Genomic DNA, 21,697 nt, shown 5'->3' with positions numbered 1-21,697 from the left:
ACCTAACACCTTTTGAGGATTTTCCCCCATCCAACTGTTAAAATCATCATAAGTCTGACATTTAGAAAAAAAAGTTATTTTAGCTGTTTAGTTCAATGTAAGAGAATTCCTCATCTAGGCTTTCTTAAAATGAAGCATTACCTAGAAAAGTAAAAAACTATCAATAGACATAGAGGTTGGCTCAAGTCTGAGTTTCCTCTAAAACACAAGTAACCTTGTAGCTCTATATCATTTTTTCTAGCTATGCTTCCATGACAGTAAATGAATTTTATCACGTATCTTTTATAGCAAGGCAACAGTCTCCATGGAAACCACAAGGCAAATATCCATTACTACTTCCAAGGACTTTATAAGCACATGTAAACTGTGGTAACAGCTTGCTTTCTCTTATTCATATTTTAAAGTGGTGCCTTAGTTAGCTACAGTGACTCTGGTTTTGTTGTGTTGTCGCTGTAGCTTAGCATCTAAAGGTGAGTAACAAACCAAGAAAACGCAGTGCCCCTTTAACAATAAATAGCTCTTAAAATCAGGTATGTGGGGAGGGGTCCAAAAAATTATTTTGAACCAGTACAGCTACTAGATGATGTCATCCCACACTGGAGAGGAAATCACAAAAGAAATCAATAAGGTATTCAAACACAAAAGACAAAATTCCCTTCCAGGAACATGGTAGAGCCTGTAAACCTAATCAGGTCAAGATGCTGATTAACAAGGGGAAATACAAAAATAAATCACAACTGAAAAAGTGGTCACTCACCTCTCTTAACATATTGTTCTCTTTCTCCTTCTGCTCCAAAAGGCTTTCTAAGTGGTGGACATGCATCTCTGCCTCTGCCAGCCTCCTTGTTCTCTCATGGTCTTCCTCGGTAGCTTTGGCAGAAAGACCTTTGCTCTGCAACATCTCCAGAAGCTTCTTAATGGACTCATCCCGAGCATTTAGGGTTTGCTTCTGTGTCTCAATCCGCAGCTCCATTTCCTCCAGGGTCTTTCGCAGAAGGAACAGCTCTTTGGCCTGCCGCTCATGCTCAGCGTGAAGCCTCTGAAAGTTCTCCTCTGTCAGCTCTGCCACACAAGGTTCACCCGGCCTACTGCTACTGTCTTGCTGAAACAGCTGATTTAGGTCTCTCTGAATCCGCAATTCATCCTGGAGAGCCTGGATCGTCATCTGCATGTGCTAAAAACCAAGACAAAAAGGAAAGCCAAAATTAGCTTTCCTCAAGTAGCAAAGAAAAAGCAGGTTGGGAGGAGCTGAAAATAGCTACACAGTCTATCAGAAATCTGCATTCAGCAAATTTGGATTCACCTTACTCTGTTTTACAGTTTCTTAAAAAATGATTGAGCTAGCTTGACAAGGTGGTACACAACTTTAAGTCCTGTACTTGAGAAACTTGATATAAGAGGACCACAAGTTTAAGGACAGCCTCAGCAAGTAATGAGACTCAACAACCTAGCAAGATCCTGCTTCAAAATTAAATTAAAATAGGGTTGGAGGTATAGCTTAGAGGTAGAACACTCCGGTGATCAATTCCCAGAACCACAAAACAAAACAAACACAAAATGACTTATTGTAAACACTAAATGATGTATCAATTTTTTTTGGGGGGGTGGAGGTGAAACCCAGGGGCATTCTATCTCTAAGCTATACCCCCAGCCCGATTTTTATTCTTTATTTCTGAAACAGGGTCTAAGTTGCAGAGGGCCTCACTAAGTAGCTGTGGCTGTCCTCGAACCTCAATCCTCCTGCCTCAGCCACCAAATGCTGGGAGTACAAGCGTCCATTACCACGCCCACCAATGATACATCATTTATTTATTTATTTATTTATTTATTTATTTATTTATTTATTGGTGGTACTGGGGTTCCTGGAAGCCCTTCTACCTCTGGGCTACACTCCCAGACCTATTTTATATTTTTGAAACAGGGTCTCTTACGCCAGCGCAGCTGGCTTCGAATCTGCGCGATCCTCCTGTCTCTGCCTCCCAAGCGCGGGGATTAAAAGCGTGCGCCACCACGCCCAGCTAGGCTACGATACATCATTTAATACACGATTTGTATATGATAAATAGTGCTGTGGGGGTGGTCCTGGGGCTCGAACCCAAGGGCATTCTAACTCCAAGCTATACCCCCAGCCCTACTTTATTCATTTTAAAACAAGGTCTTGCCGAGCGTGGTGGCACAGGCTTGTAATCCTTGCGCTTGGGAGGCTGAGACAGGAGGTTCGCACAGGTTCGAAGCCAGCCTCAGCTACTTAGTGAGGCTCTCAGCAACTTAGTGAGACCCTGTTTCTAAATAAAGTATAAAATATTAGACTGGGGGTACAGCTTGGAGGTAGAATGCCTCTGAGTTCAATCCCCAGCATCACACACACACACACACACACACACACACACACACACACAATTACAAAGGGTCTCAATAAATATCTGAGGTTGGCCGTGAACCTGCAATCTTCCCATCTCAGCCTCCCAGGTACTGGGATTACAAGCATGTGCAATCACACTCAGCTTTGCTAAATACGTTTTATATGTTAATTCATTTCTTCTTCATTATGACACATACTTCTTTTTTTAATCAAGAGGCATTCTACCTCCAGCTACACCAACAGCCTTATTTTTTATTCTTTATTTTTGAAACAGGGTCTCATGAAGTTGCAAAAGGTCTCACAAGTTGCTAAAGCTGGTTGCAAACCTGCAATCCTCCCATCTCAGCCTCCCAAGTACTGAGACTGTAAGTGTGAGCCACCACACCTGGCTTACTTTTTTCAATGGTAGAGTAAAAACACCATAAACTCTACTCTACTTAGAAATTTTAAGTATACAACAGGTTGTTGTTGACCATGCATGCAACATTGTACATCAGTCTTCTATACCGTGTTCATTTTGCTTAACTGAAAGTTTATATATATTGACTAGGAGTTCTCCATTTCCCCCTCTCCTCCCCTCCTAGAAATCACTATTACATTCTTTGATTCTGTTAGTTTGATTATTTTAGATACCAAACATATATAGAGAGAGATTGTGTGTATGTGTCTACAGATTGAACCCAGGGGAGGTCTGCCTCTGAGCTATACCCGGCCCTTCCTAGTTTTTATTTTGAAACAGGGTCTCACTAAGTGACATCACACTGGCCTTGAACCTGTGATCCTCCTGTCTCAGCCTCCCAAGTACTGGGATTACAAGCATGTGCCACAACACTCAGCTTGTAGTACTGATTCAAGCTGAATTAATTCAATTTTACTGACAAGGACACTAGGCTTAGTGAGGTCTAAATAGCCTAAGATCACACAGTGAGAGAGCTGGCATTCAAACCAAAGTAATTGTCACAGTTAAACTAAAGGAACCAGTACGCCCGACGTGGTGGCACATGCTTGTAATCCCAGCATTCGGGAAGCTGAGACAGGAGGATCACGGTTCAAGGATAACCTCAGCTACTTTGTGAGGCCTTTGCAACTCAGTGAGACCCTATTTCAAAGAATAAAACACAGGACTAGGGATATAGCTCAGAGGTAGAATGCCCCTGGGTTCCATTCCCAGTACCACCAAAAAAAAAGATTATGATGTAAGCCAGGCATGGTGGCACATGCTTTTAATCCCAGTACTTGGGAAACTAAGACAATAGGATCGCAAGTTCACGGCCAGCCTCAGCTATTTAGTGAGGCCCTCTGCAACTTAGTGAGATGCTGTTTCAAAATAAAGAATAAAAATTTGTCTGGAGGTATAGCTTGAAGGTAGAATGCCCTTGGGTTTAATTCCCAGAATGGCAAAAAATAAAGTAAAAATTAAAGATTATGATGTAGATAAATAGCTGAAATATTTGAGAGCCTATCTTTTTTGGGGGTGCTGTGGTACAGCTCCTGTAGAGGTAGAATGCCTCTGGGTTCAACCCCCAATATGAAATATATATATTTTTTTTTTTGGGGGGGTGGTACTAGGGATTGAACCCAGGGGCATACTACCTCTGAGCTACACCCCCAACCCCATTTTTTATTCCTTATTTTGAAACAGGGTCTCACTGAGTTGCAAGGGCCTCTCACTAAAGTAGCTGAGGCTGGCCAAGAACCTCGATCCTCCTGTCCCAGCCTCCTAAATGCTGGGATTACACATGTGCACCACTCTGCCTAGCTCTGGCTCACTATATTTTTTAAAGGAAGGAAAATAACTTTCTAGATACTTTTTTTTTAATTTGGTAGTACTGGGGGGATGGAACCCAGGGGCATTCTACCTTTGAGCTACACACCCAACCCTATTTTTTATTCTTTGTTTTGTTTTGTTTTGTTTTTGGTGGTACTGGGGTTCCTGGAAGCCCTTCTACCTCCGGGCTATACTCCCAGACCTATTTTATATTTTTATTTGGAAACAGGGTCTCCTAAACCAGCACGTGCGGCTGGCTTCGAACCTGCACGATCCTCCTGTCTCTGCCTCCCAAGCGCGGGCATTACAAGCGTGCGCCACCACGCCCGGCTTATTCTTTGTTTTGAAACAGGGTCTCACTGAGTTGCAAAGAGCCTCACTAAGTAGTTGTTAAGGCTGTCCACAAAACCATGATCCTCTTGTCTCAGCCTCCCAAATGCTGGGATTACAAGCCTGTGCCACCACACCTGGCTTGTTCTCACTATTAAACACCATACCCAACCAGGTGTGGTGGCGCACGTTTGTAATCCCCGCGCTTGGAAGGTGGAGACAGGAGGATCACAGAGGTTCGAAGCCAGCCACACTGGCTTAAGAGACCCTGTTTCCACCTAAGAAAGTATAAAAATAGGTCTGGGAGTGTAGCCTGTGGGAGTGTAACCCAGAGGTAGAAGGGCTTCCAGGAACCCCAGTACCACCAAAAAATAATTAAAAAAAAAAAATACCCAAAGCCAAGTGTGATAAGTAGTGTATGCCTATGATCCCTGGATTTGAGAGGTTGACACAGAAGATCACAAGTTCAAGGCCAACATACATTAACTTTTGTGCGTGTGTGTGTGTGGGGGGGGTACTGGAGGTGAAACCCAGGGGCTTCCTACCTCCAGGCTACACTCTGAGACCTGTTTTATATTTTATTTGGAAACAGGGTCTCACCGAGTTGCTGAGAGCCTCACTCGGTAGCTGAGGCTGGCTTCGAACCTGTGCGATCCTCCTGTCTCAGCCTCCCAAGTGCAGGGATTACAAGCATGCGCCACCACGCCCGGCAACATACATTAACTTTGCAAGATCCTATTTCAAAATAAAAAGAGCTGGTAATGTAGCACAAAGGTAGAAAGCCCCTGGATTCAATCTCCAGTAGGGAAGGGATAAGGGAATATAATACTGCAGACCCAGCAAACACGACTGATCTCATGGCATTCACTTTCTATACGATTCTATCATAGGATTTTCCAGCCACTGACTATCCACTCCATCTTTTTTCAAGTCCTTTCTTATCCTAACTAGATTATCTTACAACCTCTCTAAAAATTACTGATAAATGTATTTTCAGACTTAATATATTATAGGATTTATTCTCTTCACACCTCCACTACATCTACATTTTTTAAAATATATTTTGCCATCCATCAATAAAGATTCAAACTGATTGAGTTTGCTTCCCACCAAACTGGTTTTGAAGAACTTTATCACATTGAGATAATTCATCCAAAGTTCTCTCGCTTCACAGGAAACTGCAAGAATTTGCACATGTCTGGACAAAAGTTAAAGGTACAAATTCTGTTTAAAAGCAGCAGGTACATGTGATGATCAAACCCAGATGCTGGCCTCAATGTGGACCAAAGTCCACTCAATTTTAATCAAATTCTGTCTCCTGGTACAGACGATTACCTAGATGAGCTACCTTAAGCAAATCACTTGCCTCCTGGGGCCTGGTTTTTGTTGTTGTTGTTGTTTTCTGTTTTTTTCAGGTCTGAGGATGGAACCCAGAGGCATTCAACTTCTGAGCTACACCCCTGCCCTATTTTTTATTCTTTATCTTGAAAAACAATCTCACTAAGTTGCGGAGGGCCTCACTAAGTAGCTGAGGCTATCCTCTGGTCTCAGGATCCTGAATGCTGGGCTCCTGTTTCCACACCCGGCTCCTATTTCTTGATCTATAAAAAGAAGAGGAGTTATAAGGAACACAACAGTAATAATCCCAGTACGTATGTAGGAGGCTGAGACAGGAGGATCGCAGGTTCACCACCAGCCTCAGCTACTTCCTTAGTGAAGTCCTCTGCAATTTAGTGAGATCCTGTTTCAAGTTAAAGAATAAAAATATAGGACTGGGGGTGTAGCTCGAAGGTAGAATGGCCCTGGGTTCCAACCCCAGTACCACAAAAAAAAAGGCGGAGGAGGAGGAAGAGGAGGAGGAGGAGGAGGAGGAGGAGGAGGAGGTGGTGGTGGTGGTGGAGGAATCAAGTATGGTAATTGTATTGTAATCCCAATACTTGGGAGGCTGAGACAGGAAGGCTGCACATTCAAGACTGCCAGCACCACCAACATAGCAAAACTCTAGGCAACCTAGCGAGACTGTTTCCAAACAAAAAAAAACAAAAACAACAACAACAACAAAAAAAATTTAAATGGCATATAGCTCAGAGGTACAACTCCCCTGGGTTCAATCCCCAGCACCACAAAAACAAACAACAAAAAAAAGAGGCTGGAGTCAGTGTTTGTTAATCTTGCTCAGAGCTTAGTCAGTAGACATACACCAACTTCCACCATTTGTTTCAAGCAAAGCACTGCTCCTTTTATTTGTTTTATAGATTTCATTTAAATTAGTAACTCCCAACTCTAGTCACATAATATAATAATCTGGAAAAGATTCAGGAAATTCCAAAACCCAGACATCATTCTCCAAAGATCTGACTGGTTTAGGGTTAACATAGCAAAAGGTTTTGGTTTTTGTTTTTAGTTTTCTGCTTGATTTTAAACCAACAGCCCTTAATTCACAATTTTGGAGAACACTAACTATAATCCTCAGTGCTGCTGCTGTGTGTGTGTGTGTGTGTGTGTGTGTGTGTGTGTGTGTGTGTTACTGGGGATGGTGGGGATGGAACCCAGGGGCCTTCTAACCTCCGGGCTACACTCCCAGACCTCTTTTATATTTTTTTTTTAATTTGGAAACAGGGTCTCTTAAGCCAGCAGAGGCTGGCTTGAACCTGTGTGGTCCTCCTGTCTCAGCCTCCCAAATGCAGGGGGTGTGACACCACGGCCGGCTAATGCTGCTAAATTCTTAATAATGTTCTTCCAGCCGGGCGTGGTGGCGCACGCTTGTAATCCCCGCGCTTGGGAGGCAGAGACAGGAGGATCGCGCAGGTTCGAAGCCAGCCGTGCTGGCATAAGAGACCCTGTTTCAAAAATATAAAATAGGTCTGGGAGTGTAGCCCGGAGGAAGAAGGGCTTCCAGGAACCCCAGTACCACAAAAAATAATAATAATAATAATGTTCTTCCAATGTTTTATAAACCTCTCACACTTTAGCCTAGAGTCCTTATACTGGGTCCAATTCTGAAATTCACAATAGCCTAAAATTTCATTATTTATCATACACTCACTAGAAAACTCATTACAAAGATATGAAGCCGACTTCACGTCAGCTTCAGACCATGGACAGCTGACTCTAGCTATCCCCAATCTCTTCTACTTTTTTCTACCATCTCTATCTAATATCCGGGTATGTATATGATTTTTTATCGTGTAGAAAATATACAATAGACATACAAAATATTACAGCAATAATTCATAAGTAATGAGAAAGTGTTTCTTTTTTCAGTACCGGAAATTGAACCCAGAGGCATTCTACCTCCAGGCTACATCCCCAGACCTAATTTTTTATTCTTTACTTTTTGCTTTTTACTTTTTTTGTGTGTGTATGGTACTGGGGATGAAACCCAAGGTCTTTCCACCTCTGGGCTACTCTCCCAGACCCTTTTTATATTTTTATTTGGAAACAGGGTCTCACTAAATTGCTGGGATTACAAGCATGTTCTACCACATCCAGCTTATTTTATTCTTCATACTTTTTGTTGGTAACTGAATTTTCACAATGAACACACCATTAGTTTTATAAGATGAAAAAATAAAGCTAATCAAATTTTGAAACAATTTTAAGAATGCTTTCACTGACATGGTAATTATTTGGAAACCTTAGACAAAAAGAATAAATTCTGCCGGGTGTGGTGGCACACACTTGTAATCCCCGCTTGGGAGATGGAGACAGGAGGATCACACAGGTGCGAAGCCAGTCTCTCTGGCTTAAGAGACCCTGTTTCCAAATAAAAATATAAAAAATAGGTGTCTGGGAGTGTAGCCCGGAGGTAGAAGGGTTTCCAGGAACTCCAGTACCACAAAAAAAAGAATAAATTCCTAGAAAAAATATAATTTACCAAAAATGACTAGTTGAGTGTGGTGGCACACACTTGTAATCCTAGTACTATGGAGGCTGAGACAGGAAGAATGCCGGTTAGAGACAGCCTCATCAACTTAGTGAAGCCCTCTGCAACTTAGTGAGACTCTGAAAATAAAAAGTAAAATAGGGTTGGGAGTGTATCTCAGAGCAGAATATCCCCCTGAGTTCAATCCCAAGTACGGGGGTGGGGAGGTGACACTTGGGGAAAGGGCTGAGACAAGAGGGTCACAGATTTGAGGCCTACATCAGCACCTTATCAAGATCCTGAACAAACCAGCAAGACCCGGTTTCAAAATTTAACAAAAAAAGGAAAAAAGGAAACAACAGCAAGCACACTGCCCTAGAGACTGAATTAGGAGTTAGTCTTCCCTACAATAGAAAACACCGAAAGAGTAAACTTTGCTACCAAATTCTATGGAGAAACATGTAATTCCAAATTAACAAATACTCTTTAAGTAAATACGAAGAAACATCTCGCCAGATTTTATGACCCTAGAGTAACACTGATACTAAAACATAAAAGTGGCAGAAAACAGGTACAGGCCATTTTTACTCAGAAACATGTGCAAATGAGGAAAATATTATTAACAAAATCCAGAAATGGGTTTTAAAACTGTACCATAACATTAAGCCTCTTTCTAGGCTACAAGGTTTACTTCCAACATGTTAACAAATTAAAACAAGCAGGAAAATAAGAACGATTTCAACATCCACTTATGATTTAAACAAATAAAACCCTCTCCAAGTAGTACTAAAAGGGATACTAACTGACCTGATAAAGAGTATCTCCCAAAAACCTGCAATTAGGGAGAAAAAGCAGAAGAACCCATTTTAAAATCAGGAATCAGCCAGACGTGATGTCTCACACTTGTAATTCCCGTGCTTGGGAGGCAGAGACAGGAGGATCGCGCAAGTTCAAAACCAGCCTCACTGGCTTAAGAGACCCTGTTTCCAAATAAAATATAAAATAGGCTGGGAATGTAGCCCAGAGGTAGAAGGCTTCCATCACCAGTACCACCAAAAAAAAAAAAAAAAAAAACAGGAACCAGCCAGGCATGGTGGGTGGCACATGCCTGCAATCCTAGTATTTGGGAGACTGAGACAGAAAGACCACAGGTTCAAGGCCAGCCTTAGCAACTTATTGAGGTCCTCAACAACTAAGTGAAACCCTATTCCAAGCTGGGTGTGGTGGCGCACGCTTGTCATCCCAGCGCTTGGGAGGCTGAGACAGGAGGATCACAAAAGTTCAAAGCCAGCCTCAGCTACTTAGTGAGGCTCTCAGCAACTTAGTGAGACTGTTTCCAAATAAAATATAAAATAGGTCTGGGAGTATAGCCTGAAGGTAGAAAAGCCCCTGGGTTCCACCCCCAGTACCACCAAAAAAAAAAAAAAAAAAAAAAAAGAAACCCTGTTCCAAAATTAAACATCCTATGGTGGTGCCAGCCTGTAATTCTAGGAAGAAGTGGAGTTCCTTGGAGGTTGAGATAGGAGAAATGCAGGTTCAAGGCCAGCCTCAGTAACTTGGTGAGGCCATCTGCAACCCCGTGAGACCCTTTTTAAAAAAAAAATAAAAAAATAAGAAGCTGGGTGTGGTGGCACACGCTTGTAATCCCAGCGCTTGGGAGGCTGAGACAGAAGGATCAAGTAGGTTTGAAGCCAGCCTCAGCTACTTATTGAGGCTCTCAGCAACTTAGTGAGACCCTGTTTCCAAATAAAGTATAAAATAGGGCCAGGTGTATCCAGAGGCAGAAAGCCCCTGGGTTCTACCCCCAGTACCACACAATAAATAAATAAATAAATAAATAAATAAATAAATAAATAAATAAATAGGGTTGAGGTGTTGCTAAGAGGTAGAATGTCCCTGGATTCAATCTCTAGTACCACCCAAATAAAATTTGGCTCTAGGTTCAATTAATTCCTGATTCTACTAGGATGACATTAGTGACGTTCTTTAACACCAAGCTTTCATTTTTTTTCTTTTTGAGGTACTGGGGATGGAACAGGGACATTCTACCTCCGAGCTACACCCCCAGCCCTATTTTTTTATTCTTTATTTTGAAACAGGGTCTCACTGAGTTGCAAAGGGCCTCACTAAGTAGTAGCTGAGACTGTCCACGAACTGTGATCCTCCTGTCGCAGCCTCTCAAACACTGGGATTACATGTGTGCACCACCATGCCAGGCTCCTTAATTTATTAATCTATAATCTAAGCATTATGAAACTTAGCCTATAAGGTAATTACAATAACTAGCAATAATATAAAGAAAGCACATATCACAGTGTAAATAGCAATAAAGGACAGCTACTGTGATAATGGTGTTGTTATTTATAAGGCCAAATGATTTGGTCACTGGCTTTTATGAAACAGGCTACATGAAGCCTTACAGATTAAGGCAACGTCTTCAAGGAATGTCTGGCAAAGGAATACTGGGGGCCTAGGTTCTCATTCCTGTCAATCAGAGGAGCTCTTCCTTCATACTTTACAGTTTGTTTTATTGATACAATAGAATGTTTGTTTAAGATTAGGGGTCTACGGGATTGGAGCCTGCCGAGGGGTGAGGCCGATGCTGGGTCCAGCAAGGCCGGCATTGGAGACTGCCGTGAGGCAAGGCCACTCCTGCGGCCTCCAAGGCCGGGACCGAAGCCAGCTTAGGGGTTAGACCGGTGCAGGGGCCAGCGAGACTAGACCTGGGGCCTCCCATGAGGCAAGGCCGCTGCTTGAGCCAGCGAGGTCTGGATCAGTCCACTGAGTAGCCAGGCCACTAATGGGACCATCAAGAGTGGGATCGGTACTTGCAACACAGCATGCACAGAGAAATATCGCAGAAAATATAAATCAGACGCTTCTCTTAATCAGCAATAACTAGGAGGAAAAGGGCAACAGGAAGAGGTTGAGCTATAGAAAGGGCCCTATAGTGAAGCAACTAATGTGACCAATCAGAGGGTATGTAATACTGGAGGACGGAGCCTCTTTAAAACGCAGGAGGTACATAAACAAATGTATCAAAGTAAATCACCAAAGAAGTGTGGGATGGAGGGAGGGGGAGGGAATGGGATGGAGGCTGGAGGAGGGCTAATTGGATGATGTGTGCTTGTATATCCTCTCAAGTCTTGTACTCCAATGTGATTGATATATGACTACAATGCACCAATTTAAAAAATAAATTAATTAAAAAAAAAAAAGATTAGGGGTCTACTTCTTTTAAATAAATTTCAAGCCAGAAGTGGTGGTGCAGATTTGTAATCCCAGTACTTGGGCGGCTGGGACAGGAGGATTACAGGTTCGTGGCCAGCCTCAGCTACTTAGTGTGGCCCTCCACAAGTTAGTGAGTCCCTATTTCAAAATAAAAAATAAAAATAAAGCTGGGGGTGTAGCTCAGAGGTTGAATGCCCTTGGGTTCAACTGCTAGCACCACCAAAAAAGTAAAAGAAAGTTCAAAAACCACTGACTAGGGCTGGAGTTTAGCTCAGTGGTATTATTTGCCTACCATGTGTGAAATCCTGGATTCCATCCCTAGCAACACACACACGCACGCACGCACGCACGCACGCACGCACACAGATCATCTTGACAAATCCTTCAAATCATTTGAATAAGTTTTAAATTCTTCACCAAAATAAAATATATAAGAAGAGTCACAACGCATGTGACAGCAAAATCCTCATCATAAACCTTGTAATTTATGAAAATTACTTAACTATAATGATGGTTATTAATCACTTAGCTGTTTTATCCACTGGAAAATACAAATATTAATCAAAAATTTGAAGAATGTAAAAAATTTGGCTCATATCACCTATAAATATTATATACACTCAAAAGAATGGTGTGATATGCCACGGCATGGAAAAATGAAAGTAGCCCATTATTACCACAACTTTGTTGAACAAATCAATCTTTATCAACATTTTTTTCCTTATTTGCCTGCATAATACAAAGGAACCAATTAAATTATTCCAAAAGCCTTTTCTTTCCATGCCAACTCTTCCAAATCTTCTAAATCCAGCTCTCATGTTCCTCATGTGGGTGTTGTTAAAATGAAAACAGCTATTGATCCACCACCAGCTCCTTTTTGCGTGTGTGTGTGCGCGCACGCAGTACTGGGGATTGAATTCAGGAGCATTCTACCTCCAAGGTACACCCGCAGGCTTTTTTTTTTTTTTTTTTTTTTAAACTGGGTCGCACTGCTTGCTAAGGAGGCTGTCCTCAAACCCGAGATTCTCTTGTCTCAGTCACCCAAGTACTGAGATTCTAACAGTGCACCACCATGCCTGGCTACCAGCTCTTTTAAATTGCTCAAAATTTATTCCATTTAATTTGGAGGATTCATTAACAACATGAGCTGCCATTCAAAGTTCTTAACACTTACAAAGATTAATACAACTGAAGAAGCTGAATTCCAAAACTGAAATTTAAAAGGTTATATCCCAGAGAGGAGGAATTTTTAATTCTATTGGATACTGTGATGAATACTGTATTGGACACTGTGATGAATATTGTTAATAACAGTATATATCTCAAAATTGCTAAGAGCAAATTTAAATGTTCTCACAATAAAAAAGTTAGTATTTGAAATGACAGATATGTTAACTTGCTTGGTTTAATTATTCTACATTAGATTCATAAATCATACCACTTTGTACCCCATAAATGTATATGTACTTATAAACTAAGCTATATTCTCAGCACAGTTCTATTTTGTAAGCATAATGGTGCCATCCTCAGGAAGCAGAGACTATTTTAGCAGTGTTGTTTATCTTTCCAAACACAAGCAGATCATACAATTTGTAGACTTGTTTTTGCAGCACTTTTTCTCATTATAAAGTAACAAATACACATTTTAAACATTTTAAGAATATATAATTACCGGGGCGTGGTGGCGCATGCTTATAATCCCAGCATTTGGGAGGCTGAAACAGGAGGCCTCAGCTACTTAGTGAGGCCCTTTGCAATTTAGGGCCTGTTTCAAAATAAAGAATAAAAAATTAGGGCTGGAGATGTAACTCAGAGGTAGAATGTCCCTGGGTTCCATCCCCAGTACTTAAAAAAAAAAAAAAAAAAAAAAAAATATATATATATATATATATATATATATATATATTATACAGGAGAAGATTCTTCTGTAATTCCTTTTAACATCTTCAGAAAAGAAAATCAAAATTTTTGGCAATCAAGCCGGGCGTGGTGGCGCACGCTTGTAATCCCAGCATTCGGGAGGCTGAGACAGAAGGATCGTGGTTTGCGGACAGCCTCAGCTACTTAGTGAGGCCCTCCGCAACTCAGTGAGACCAGGTTTCAAAATAAAGAATAAAAATAGGGCAGAGGGTGTAGCTCGGAGGTCGAATGCCCCTGAGTTCTGTCCCCAGACCCGCAAAAAAAAAAAAAAAAAAAAGCAATCTACCATAGAAAGTGAATAAGAAATGTGAAACTGTATTACCAAAACATCCTTAATAGTTTTACATATAATAAAACTGAAATGTTCTAAATATTCAGCAATAGAAGATGGCTAAAGTATGATGCAATTTACTAAGGCTGGCCTCCAACCTGCAATTCTCCTATCTCAGCCTCCCAAGTACAGAATTACAGACTTGTACCACCAGGCCTGGATTATGTAGTAATTTATAATAATGTTTCTGAAAAAAGTAACAGGGAAGGTGTTCATCTCATAATATTAACTCTATAAAATATACAAAGTACATACACTGGGCTAGAGATGTAGCTGAGTGCTACAGAACTTGCCTAGTATGTGGGAAACCCTGTGCTCCATTCCCAGAACCACAAAAAGATAAGAGATATCAAGACTGTATGCAATATAAATATAAATATAAATATATATATATGTATATATATATATATATATATATTCATACACACACCTAAGTTTTACCAACCCAATATGTCTATAAAATTACAGGAGTTATTTTTTAGCCTCCATATATACATTTATGTATTTTTTTATACATTTATGTTTTTGTTTTTATTGGTACTGGAGATGGAACCCTTTTACCTCTGGGCTACACACCCAGACCTATTTTATATTTTTTTATTTGGAAACAGGGTCTCTTAAGTCAGCAAGGCTGGCTTCAAACCTGCGCAATCCTCCTGTCTCCGCCTCCCAAGCACGGGGATTACAAGCATGTGCCACCACGCCTGGCAACATTTATGTATTCTTAAAAGTAGGTATTTATTACTTTGCAATGAAGAAACAGTGTTAAAAGATAACTGTAAAAAGTAATGTATTATGTAGCCTGTGACTGGAGAAGCAACATCACTAAAATATAATGTATGCCTCCTAAAGACAACACAAATGTGCTTATAAAATAAAGGAGGCTGAAGAGCCAGGCATGGTGGTTCATGCTTGTAATTCCAGTACTTGAGAAGCCGAGACAGGAGGATTTAAGGTTCAAGAACAGCCTCAAGATGTGATGAGACTCTCATCAACCTAGTGAGACCATGTTTCAAAATAAGAAATAAAATTGGGCTGGGAGTGTGGCATGAAGGTAGAATGCCTCCCCAGTAGCACCAAAAAAAGAAAAAAGGAGACTGAACAAAAACCTTAAAAACACAGATCAGTGTCATTCCCAATGCCCCTGAGGATGCGTCCTTTAACACACTCCTAAATCAGTTCCTCAGGAGCAAAATGAGCCTCCAGTCAGGAAAGAGTGACTCCAACTACACGAACATTCATGAAACCACATGTTTATTCTTTAGTACACGAACACTGAGGAATTACTGACCCTTCAAATATACACTAATAAGGAATACTTAAAAAGCTCTTATGTAGTAGTTTTCCTTGAAGTTTGGCCTGTATGTAAAACCTACCTGCTTTGAAAATCTCTTCCCCACTCACTATCATCAAGGTTGTAATCAAGTCTAGCGATTAGAGTATAAATCCTGAGTCGATACATAAAATCTCCATTGGGCCACAGAAACGGCATCTCAAGATTCAGAGAAGCCAGATGCACACCTGTAATCTTAGTGCTTGGGAGGCTGAGAGAGAAGGAACACAGGTTTGTGGCCAGTCTCAGCACTTAGCGAGGCCTCTCAGCAACTTAGTGAGATCCTGTTTTCAAATAAAAAAAAAAAATAGGGCTGAGGATGTAGCTCAAAGATAGACTGCCACCGGGGTGTTCAATCACCACCAACACACACACACACACACACACACACACACACACACACACACACACACACGGTTCAGAAAACATCATTTAAGCATGATATTCAGACACAATACCACAAAATCATTTTATATTCTTTTTTTTTTGGTGGTACTGGGGTTCCTGGAAGCCCTTCTACCTCCGGGCTACACTCCCAGACCTATTTTTACATTTTTATTTGGAAACAGGGTCTCCTAAGCCAGTGCGCGGGGCTGGCTTCGAACCTGTGCGATCCTCCTGTTTCTGCCTCCCAAGCGCGGGGATTACAAGCGTGCGCCACCACGCCCGGCCTAAAATCATTTTATATTCTAACAAAGCATCAGAGAGTATTTATGCCAATCATTCGGGAACTCAGTCACTGACATTTGGAGCAAGACTATATAATGGGATCTTTGAAATCAAAATGTCAAAGTGACATACCAACTGTGACAATTACTCTCAAAATCAGTGACGAAAATGAACTCAATGGAAGTAGCAAGCTCCAAAGGGTACACATGTAGTCTGTTTTGCTCTAAATTGTGTTTTTATAATATGAATTCACTCATACATGAACATGGTAAATAGAAGACTACCATTACATCAAAACTGTGTTGATTCATAATCAATTTTTCCTATGCAAAGGAACCTCAAAGAGCAGGAATAGAATTACAGCCTTTAGCAAGAAAAGAAAATGCCCTCAGTTTGTGTATAAACAGGAATCTTTTCACTTTTTCTTTGTTTGTTTGTTTGTTTGTTTTTGTGGGTCTGGGGATGGAACCCAGGGGCATTCGACCATTACTCTAAAATCAAATTTTAAGCTATTTCTCCCTATTCCCTATAACTCCTAGAAACTGGCATTCTATTTCTATACATTTATCATCTGTGGATTTTTATGTAAAGGAAAACATAAAATATGTGACCTTTTGTGTCTAGTTTCTCTTGACATAAAGTTCTGGAGATAAAGTCATACTATAGGATGTATCAGAACTTACTTCCTTTTTATGGCTGAATAATATTTCATCACATAAATAGAGCAAATTTTTTGCGTACTGGGATGAAACCCAGGGGCATTCTACCTCCAAGCTACACCTCCTACAGCCCTTTTTCTTATCTTTGTTTTTTGAAACAGGGTCTCACTGAGTTGCAGAGGGCCTCACTAAGTAGCTGAGGCTGTCCATGAACCACGATCCTCCTGTCTCAACCTCCCAAATGCTGGGATCACAAGCGTGCGCCACCACGCTTTTTTTTTTACTCATTCACCCACTGATGAACATTTGAGTTGTTCTGTCCTGTTAGTTACCCTTAATTATGCTACTATAAACACTCTTGTGCATGTACCTGCTTTAATGCCTTTTCTCAATTGGGGTGGGAAGTAACATCTATAAGAGTGAAACTACAAGGTCATAAGGTAATTCTACAGTATTTATCTTCTGGAGGAATTGCCAAACCATCTCCATAGCAACTAAACCATTTTATGTTCCCACCAGCAATGTTTAAGAGTTCTAATTCCATTACATCCTTACTCACCCTATTAATGGGTGAAGTGATCCTTCACTCTGCTTTTGATGTGAATTTCTTTAATGACTACCCACTGAGAAACTGTCATGCTTCTGCTCATATAATCTTATTTAAGTAGCCTTTCTGTATATGTGAAAAAAATCCCATGTTATGAGTATTGATTCCCCTGTAAAAGAGTGAAAATTAAAACTCCCAAACTCCCTAGTAGCTAGAACACAGACACGTGATCCAGACCCTGCCATTAAGACAGATGTAGAGCCGGACGTGGTGGCGCACGCTTGTAATCCCAGCATTCAGGAGGCTGAGACAGGAGGATCGCGGTTCGAGGACAGCCTCAGCTTCTTAGTGAGGCCCTCTGCAACTCAGTAAGACTCTGTTTCAAAATAAAGAACAAAAAATAGGGCTGGGGTGTAACTTGGAGGTCAAATGCCCTTGGGTCCCATCCCCAGAACCACATTAAAAAAAAAAAAGGGCTAGGGGTGTAGCCTGGATCCCTGAATTGCATAAAAAAAAAATGGGGCTGGGGGTATAACTCAAAGGTAGGATGCCCCTGGATTTCCTCCCCAGTAAAAAAAGAAAAGACAGATGTAGAAGAGACAGCTGTGGAACTAAATAACATGAGGGAAGAGGCCCTGTCCCCACTGCAGCTGGCAGATGGAGACCACTGAACCCGGCCTTGGGAGACAACAGGCAGTCCCAGTTGCAAGGTCAGAGTTCGCTCACAAGCGGCATCAAAGCGAGCAGGAGCGCTGCCCTGGCATCAGGGAGGAGCAGCAGTGAGGAAAGCTTCTTCATCAGCAGTGTAGAGATGACAGAGCCTTAAGCACAGCTCTCCAGTCTAAACCACTCAATATACACCTGATCCACTCCTATGATGTGATACATCATTATTCTGGAAGGACTTAAATTTAGAAACCTAGCTCAACTGAGAACCTAAGAAATACAAGTACTTTACAAAAGCATATCTACTTAAATATAAAAAATACCTAACACTTAGGAGTCTATTGCTTGTGGGTATGGGGGCACATGCCTATAATCCCAATACTTGGGAAGCTGAGACAGGAAGATTGCAGGTTTGAGGCCAGGCTCAGCAACTTAGCAAGATCCTACTGTCTCAAAATAAAATAGGGCTGGAGGAAAATGGAGGTAGAATGCCCCTACTGGGGGGAGGTGTCTCTCCCCCAAAGAAAAAGAATAAATTATCAGACTGAATAGCCAGTCACTATAAATTTAACAGTGATATTACACAATCTGTCAGAGATAGTGGAAGCCAGGTGTGGTGGCTCACACTTGTCAACCCAGTACTTGGAGAGGCTGAGACAGGAGGACAGCAGGTTCGAGGACAGCCTCAGCAAGTAATGAGATTCTCATCAACGTAGTGAGACCCTGTTTCAAAATAAAAATAAAGAGATGGGTATGGTGGCGCACACTTGTAATCCCCATACTTGGGAGGCTGAGACAGGAGGACTGCACAGGTTCAAAGCCAGCCTCAGCTACTTAGTGAGGCTCTCAGCAACTTAGTGAGACCCCATTTCCAAATAAAATATAAAATAGGTCTGGAAGTGTAGCCCAGAGGAGGAAGGCCCCTGAATTTCATTTTAAAACTAAAAATAAAAAATTTTAAATAGAGCTGGGGGTGTAGCACAGCGAATGACCCTGGGCTCAATCCCCAGGGAAGGAAGGAAGGGAGGGAGAGAGGAAGGAAGGCAGGAAGGCAGGCAGGCAGGCAGGCAGGTGGAAATTTAAATGAGGGGGGGAAGGGAGGGAGGGAGGGAGAGAGAGAGAGAGAGAGAGAGAGAGAGAGAGAGTGTGTGTGTGTGTGTGTGTGTGTGTGTTACTGGGGATTGAACCTAGGGACATTCTACCTCAGCTATACCCCAGCCCTATTTTTTTATTATGTATTTTGAAACAGGGTGTCATTAATTTTAGAGGGCCTCACTAAATAGCTGAGACTAAATGTGAACCTCTGATCCTCCTGTCTCAGGAGGTTCCCAAGTCCTGGGATTCCAAGCATGCACCTACACCACCACACAAAGCTTGGAGAGTATCTTTCTAAACATTCTTAATATGCTCATATTCACCTTAAAAATAGGAGTATAATAAAAATAAATGTAAGAGCTACTATATGTTTTCCAAATGCCAAGCTCTATTATAAATGTTCTATGCATTATAACTTACTAAATCTATTCATCTACTCTTGATCCACCACTATCTTACCTTTGTGTGTGTCAGTGTCACTGAGAACTGAATCCAGAGGTATTCTACATCCGAGCTACACCGCGAACCCTATTTTAATTTGAAAACAAGGTCTCACTAGAGTGATGAGTTTCACTACTTGTTGAGATCATCCTCAAACCTGCGATCCTCCTCTCTGTCTCCCAAACACTGAGATTACAGGCATGTGCCACCACGCTCAGCTATAATTTTTACTTTATAAAAATGGAAAATGAATAAAAGTGACACCTTCTAGGTCTCCTGGATGTCACAGAACCTCCTAGCAGTCTAATGCCAAACTTGACACTTTTTATTTTTTTAGCTGTACTAGTAGTTGAACCAGGGCCCTGCTGGTGGTAGGCAAGAGCTCTAATACAGGGCTACATTCTCAGCCCTAGTTTCTGTTTTTAACATATAGCAGAAATGACTCTATTCTGCATCTAAGAACTGATCACTGTATATATAGTATATATTTGCCCTGATTTATTACGAATGTCTTCACATTATAGTATTTGAGGAGTCACTGTGAACTGAACCCAGGCGCATTCTACCTCTGGGCAATACCCCCAGCCCAATTTTATTTCTCTTATTTGGAAACAGGGTCTCACTAAGTTGTGGTGGGCCTCGCTAATGTGCCAAAGCAGGCTTTGAACCTACAATCCTCCTGCCTCAACCTCCCAAGAACTGGAATTACAAGCATGTGCCACCATGCCCAGCTCCAATGACAGTAATTTTTAATGCTGAAATTTTGGGAAATGTATTACACATTTTAGGATACACAAATTTAATAAATCTCTATATAAAACATCAAATGTAGACTTAACAATGTTATATTTCTAGCATTAGATATTTCACTTAAATGAACAAGTTGCCAGGTGTGGTGGCACATGCCTCCCAGTATTTGGGAGGCTGAGACAGGAGGATTGCAGGTTTGAGACCAGCCTCTGCTACTTAGTGAGGCTCTCCATAACTTAGTGAGACCCTGTTTCAAAATAAAGAATAAAAAATAGGGCTGGGGTATAGCTTGGAGGTAGAATGCCCCTTAGTTCAATCCCCAGTACCTCCAAAAACAAAAAGAGCAAGTTACACTTCAGTGAGAAAAAGCCTACCACTATAAATTAAAAAATATATTGTTGAGACAAAGTCTCACTATGTGGCCCAGGATGGCCTTGAACTGAAAATCCTCTTGCCTGCCTCACAAATGTGTGTGCCAGTATTTTTGACTTGAATAATTGAATTATTAAAGCTACTCTGGGCCAAAATATTCTAGACTTCTACTCCTCAAAAAATTCATGTTTAAGCCAGGCGTGGTGACGCACGCTTGTAATCCCAGCATTCGGGAGGCTGAGACCGGAGGATCACGGTTTGCGGACAGCCTCAGCTACTTAGTGAGGCCTTCCGCAACTCAGTGAGACCCGTTTTCAAAAATAAAGAATAAAAAATAGGGCAAGAGGTATAGCTTGGAGGTCAAATGCCCCTGAGTTCCATCCCCAGACCTAAAAAAAAAAAAAAAATTCATGTTTACAAAACTACACAGTATATGCACACCATTTTACACTCGTCTAGTGTGTGTGTGTCTGTTTGGCTCTTTCTCCCCTGCCCCCCTTCTGTAAGAATCCCTCACCCCATACACTACTGGGCATTCACGGTAGGCACTCAATAAATATTTACTGATAGACTGAGTAGACAATGCTATGCTGAAGTAGAGAATGTGCAGAAACAAAGGTCGTCTTGTGAAAGCAAAGGCAGCCAGCCCTCCCTCCTCTCCTCAGGAAACCATGCACACGCTCAACAAAGCATTCCCAGGTAATGCAGTGACCGGCCCGAAAAACAGCTCAACTGATACTCTTTGCCTAAACACTGAACTCTACTCACTAAGGTCAGGTAAATAGATCTAGCAGCGAAACAGGCAAAGTACGTTGCGGGTGTGGGGGGGAATAGACCGTGAATCCTAGCAAAACACAAATAAGTAAAAACAAACAAACAAAAAAATTCTACGAGTTTGCTATTTGCAGAGCAACCATCTGACCTTACAATAAGAAGGAGGGCAATTACACTTTGGTCTCTAATTGGAGGTTTGGCAAACCCTCAGGAATGAGGACTGTACCGTTCAAACTTTAAGTATGTGATTTTTACTATATATATTATTTAAAATAATTTATTTGTGAATTTTCAGATCCTGAGCCATGAATAAAGGAAATCAGTTATAAAAATACCAATAATAACCTATACTCTTTCTGAATCTAAAAGACCAAGACCATAAAAGTAATAGAAATGGGTTTTGCCATGCTGGTCCTAATGCTTGGTGCTAAACATTTGAAAGATGAACTCACTTTATCCAGATGGTCAAGGATAGCTTAAAGATCACATTCATTTGCAAGACAAAGGTGGTTTAGAGAAAACAGAAGTATTGTATCAGTAACTGAAAGACCTTGTCCTTTTTTGTCATCTATTACCTACACATC

The 21,697-nt window shown here is 41.3% G+C and overlaps 1 protein-coding gene across 3 annotated transcripts in view; it reads right to left on the bottom strand.

Annotated features, from left to right (window-relative positions):
* The window catches only part of ERC1 (ELKS/RAB6-interacting/CAST family member 1), a gene marked incomplete at both ends in the record, with an annotated part of 441,980 nt that overhangs the window by 399,175 nt on the left and 21,108 nt on the right, over positions 1 to 21,697 (bottom strand). For all 3 annotated transcript variants that reach the window (XM_080705759.1, XM_080705760.1, XM_080705761.1), the window contains one exon: positions 758 to 1,174. In XM_080705759.1, coding sequence (XP_080561885.1) covers positions 758 to 1,174 — 417 coding nt within the window. The remainder of the gene's footprint in view (positions 1 to 757; positions 1,175 to 21,697) is intronic.

Source organism: Muscardinus avellanarius, assembly GCF_963383645.1.
Source record: "Muscardinus avellanarius genome assembly, chromosome: 11".
In the NCBI taxonomy this organism is placed as follows: Eukaryota; Metazoa; Chordata; class Mammalia; order Rodentia; family Gliridae; genus Muscardinus; species Muscardinus avellanarius.
Note: the sequence above shows the minus strand (reverse complement) of the source record. Positions and strands in the feature narration are given on the sequence as shown.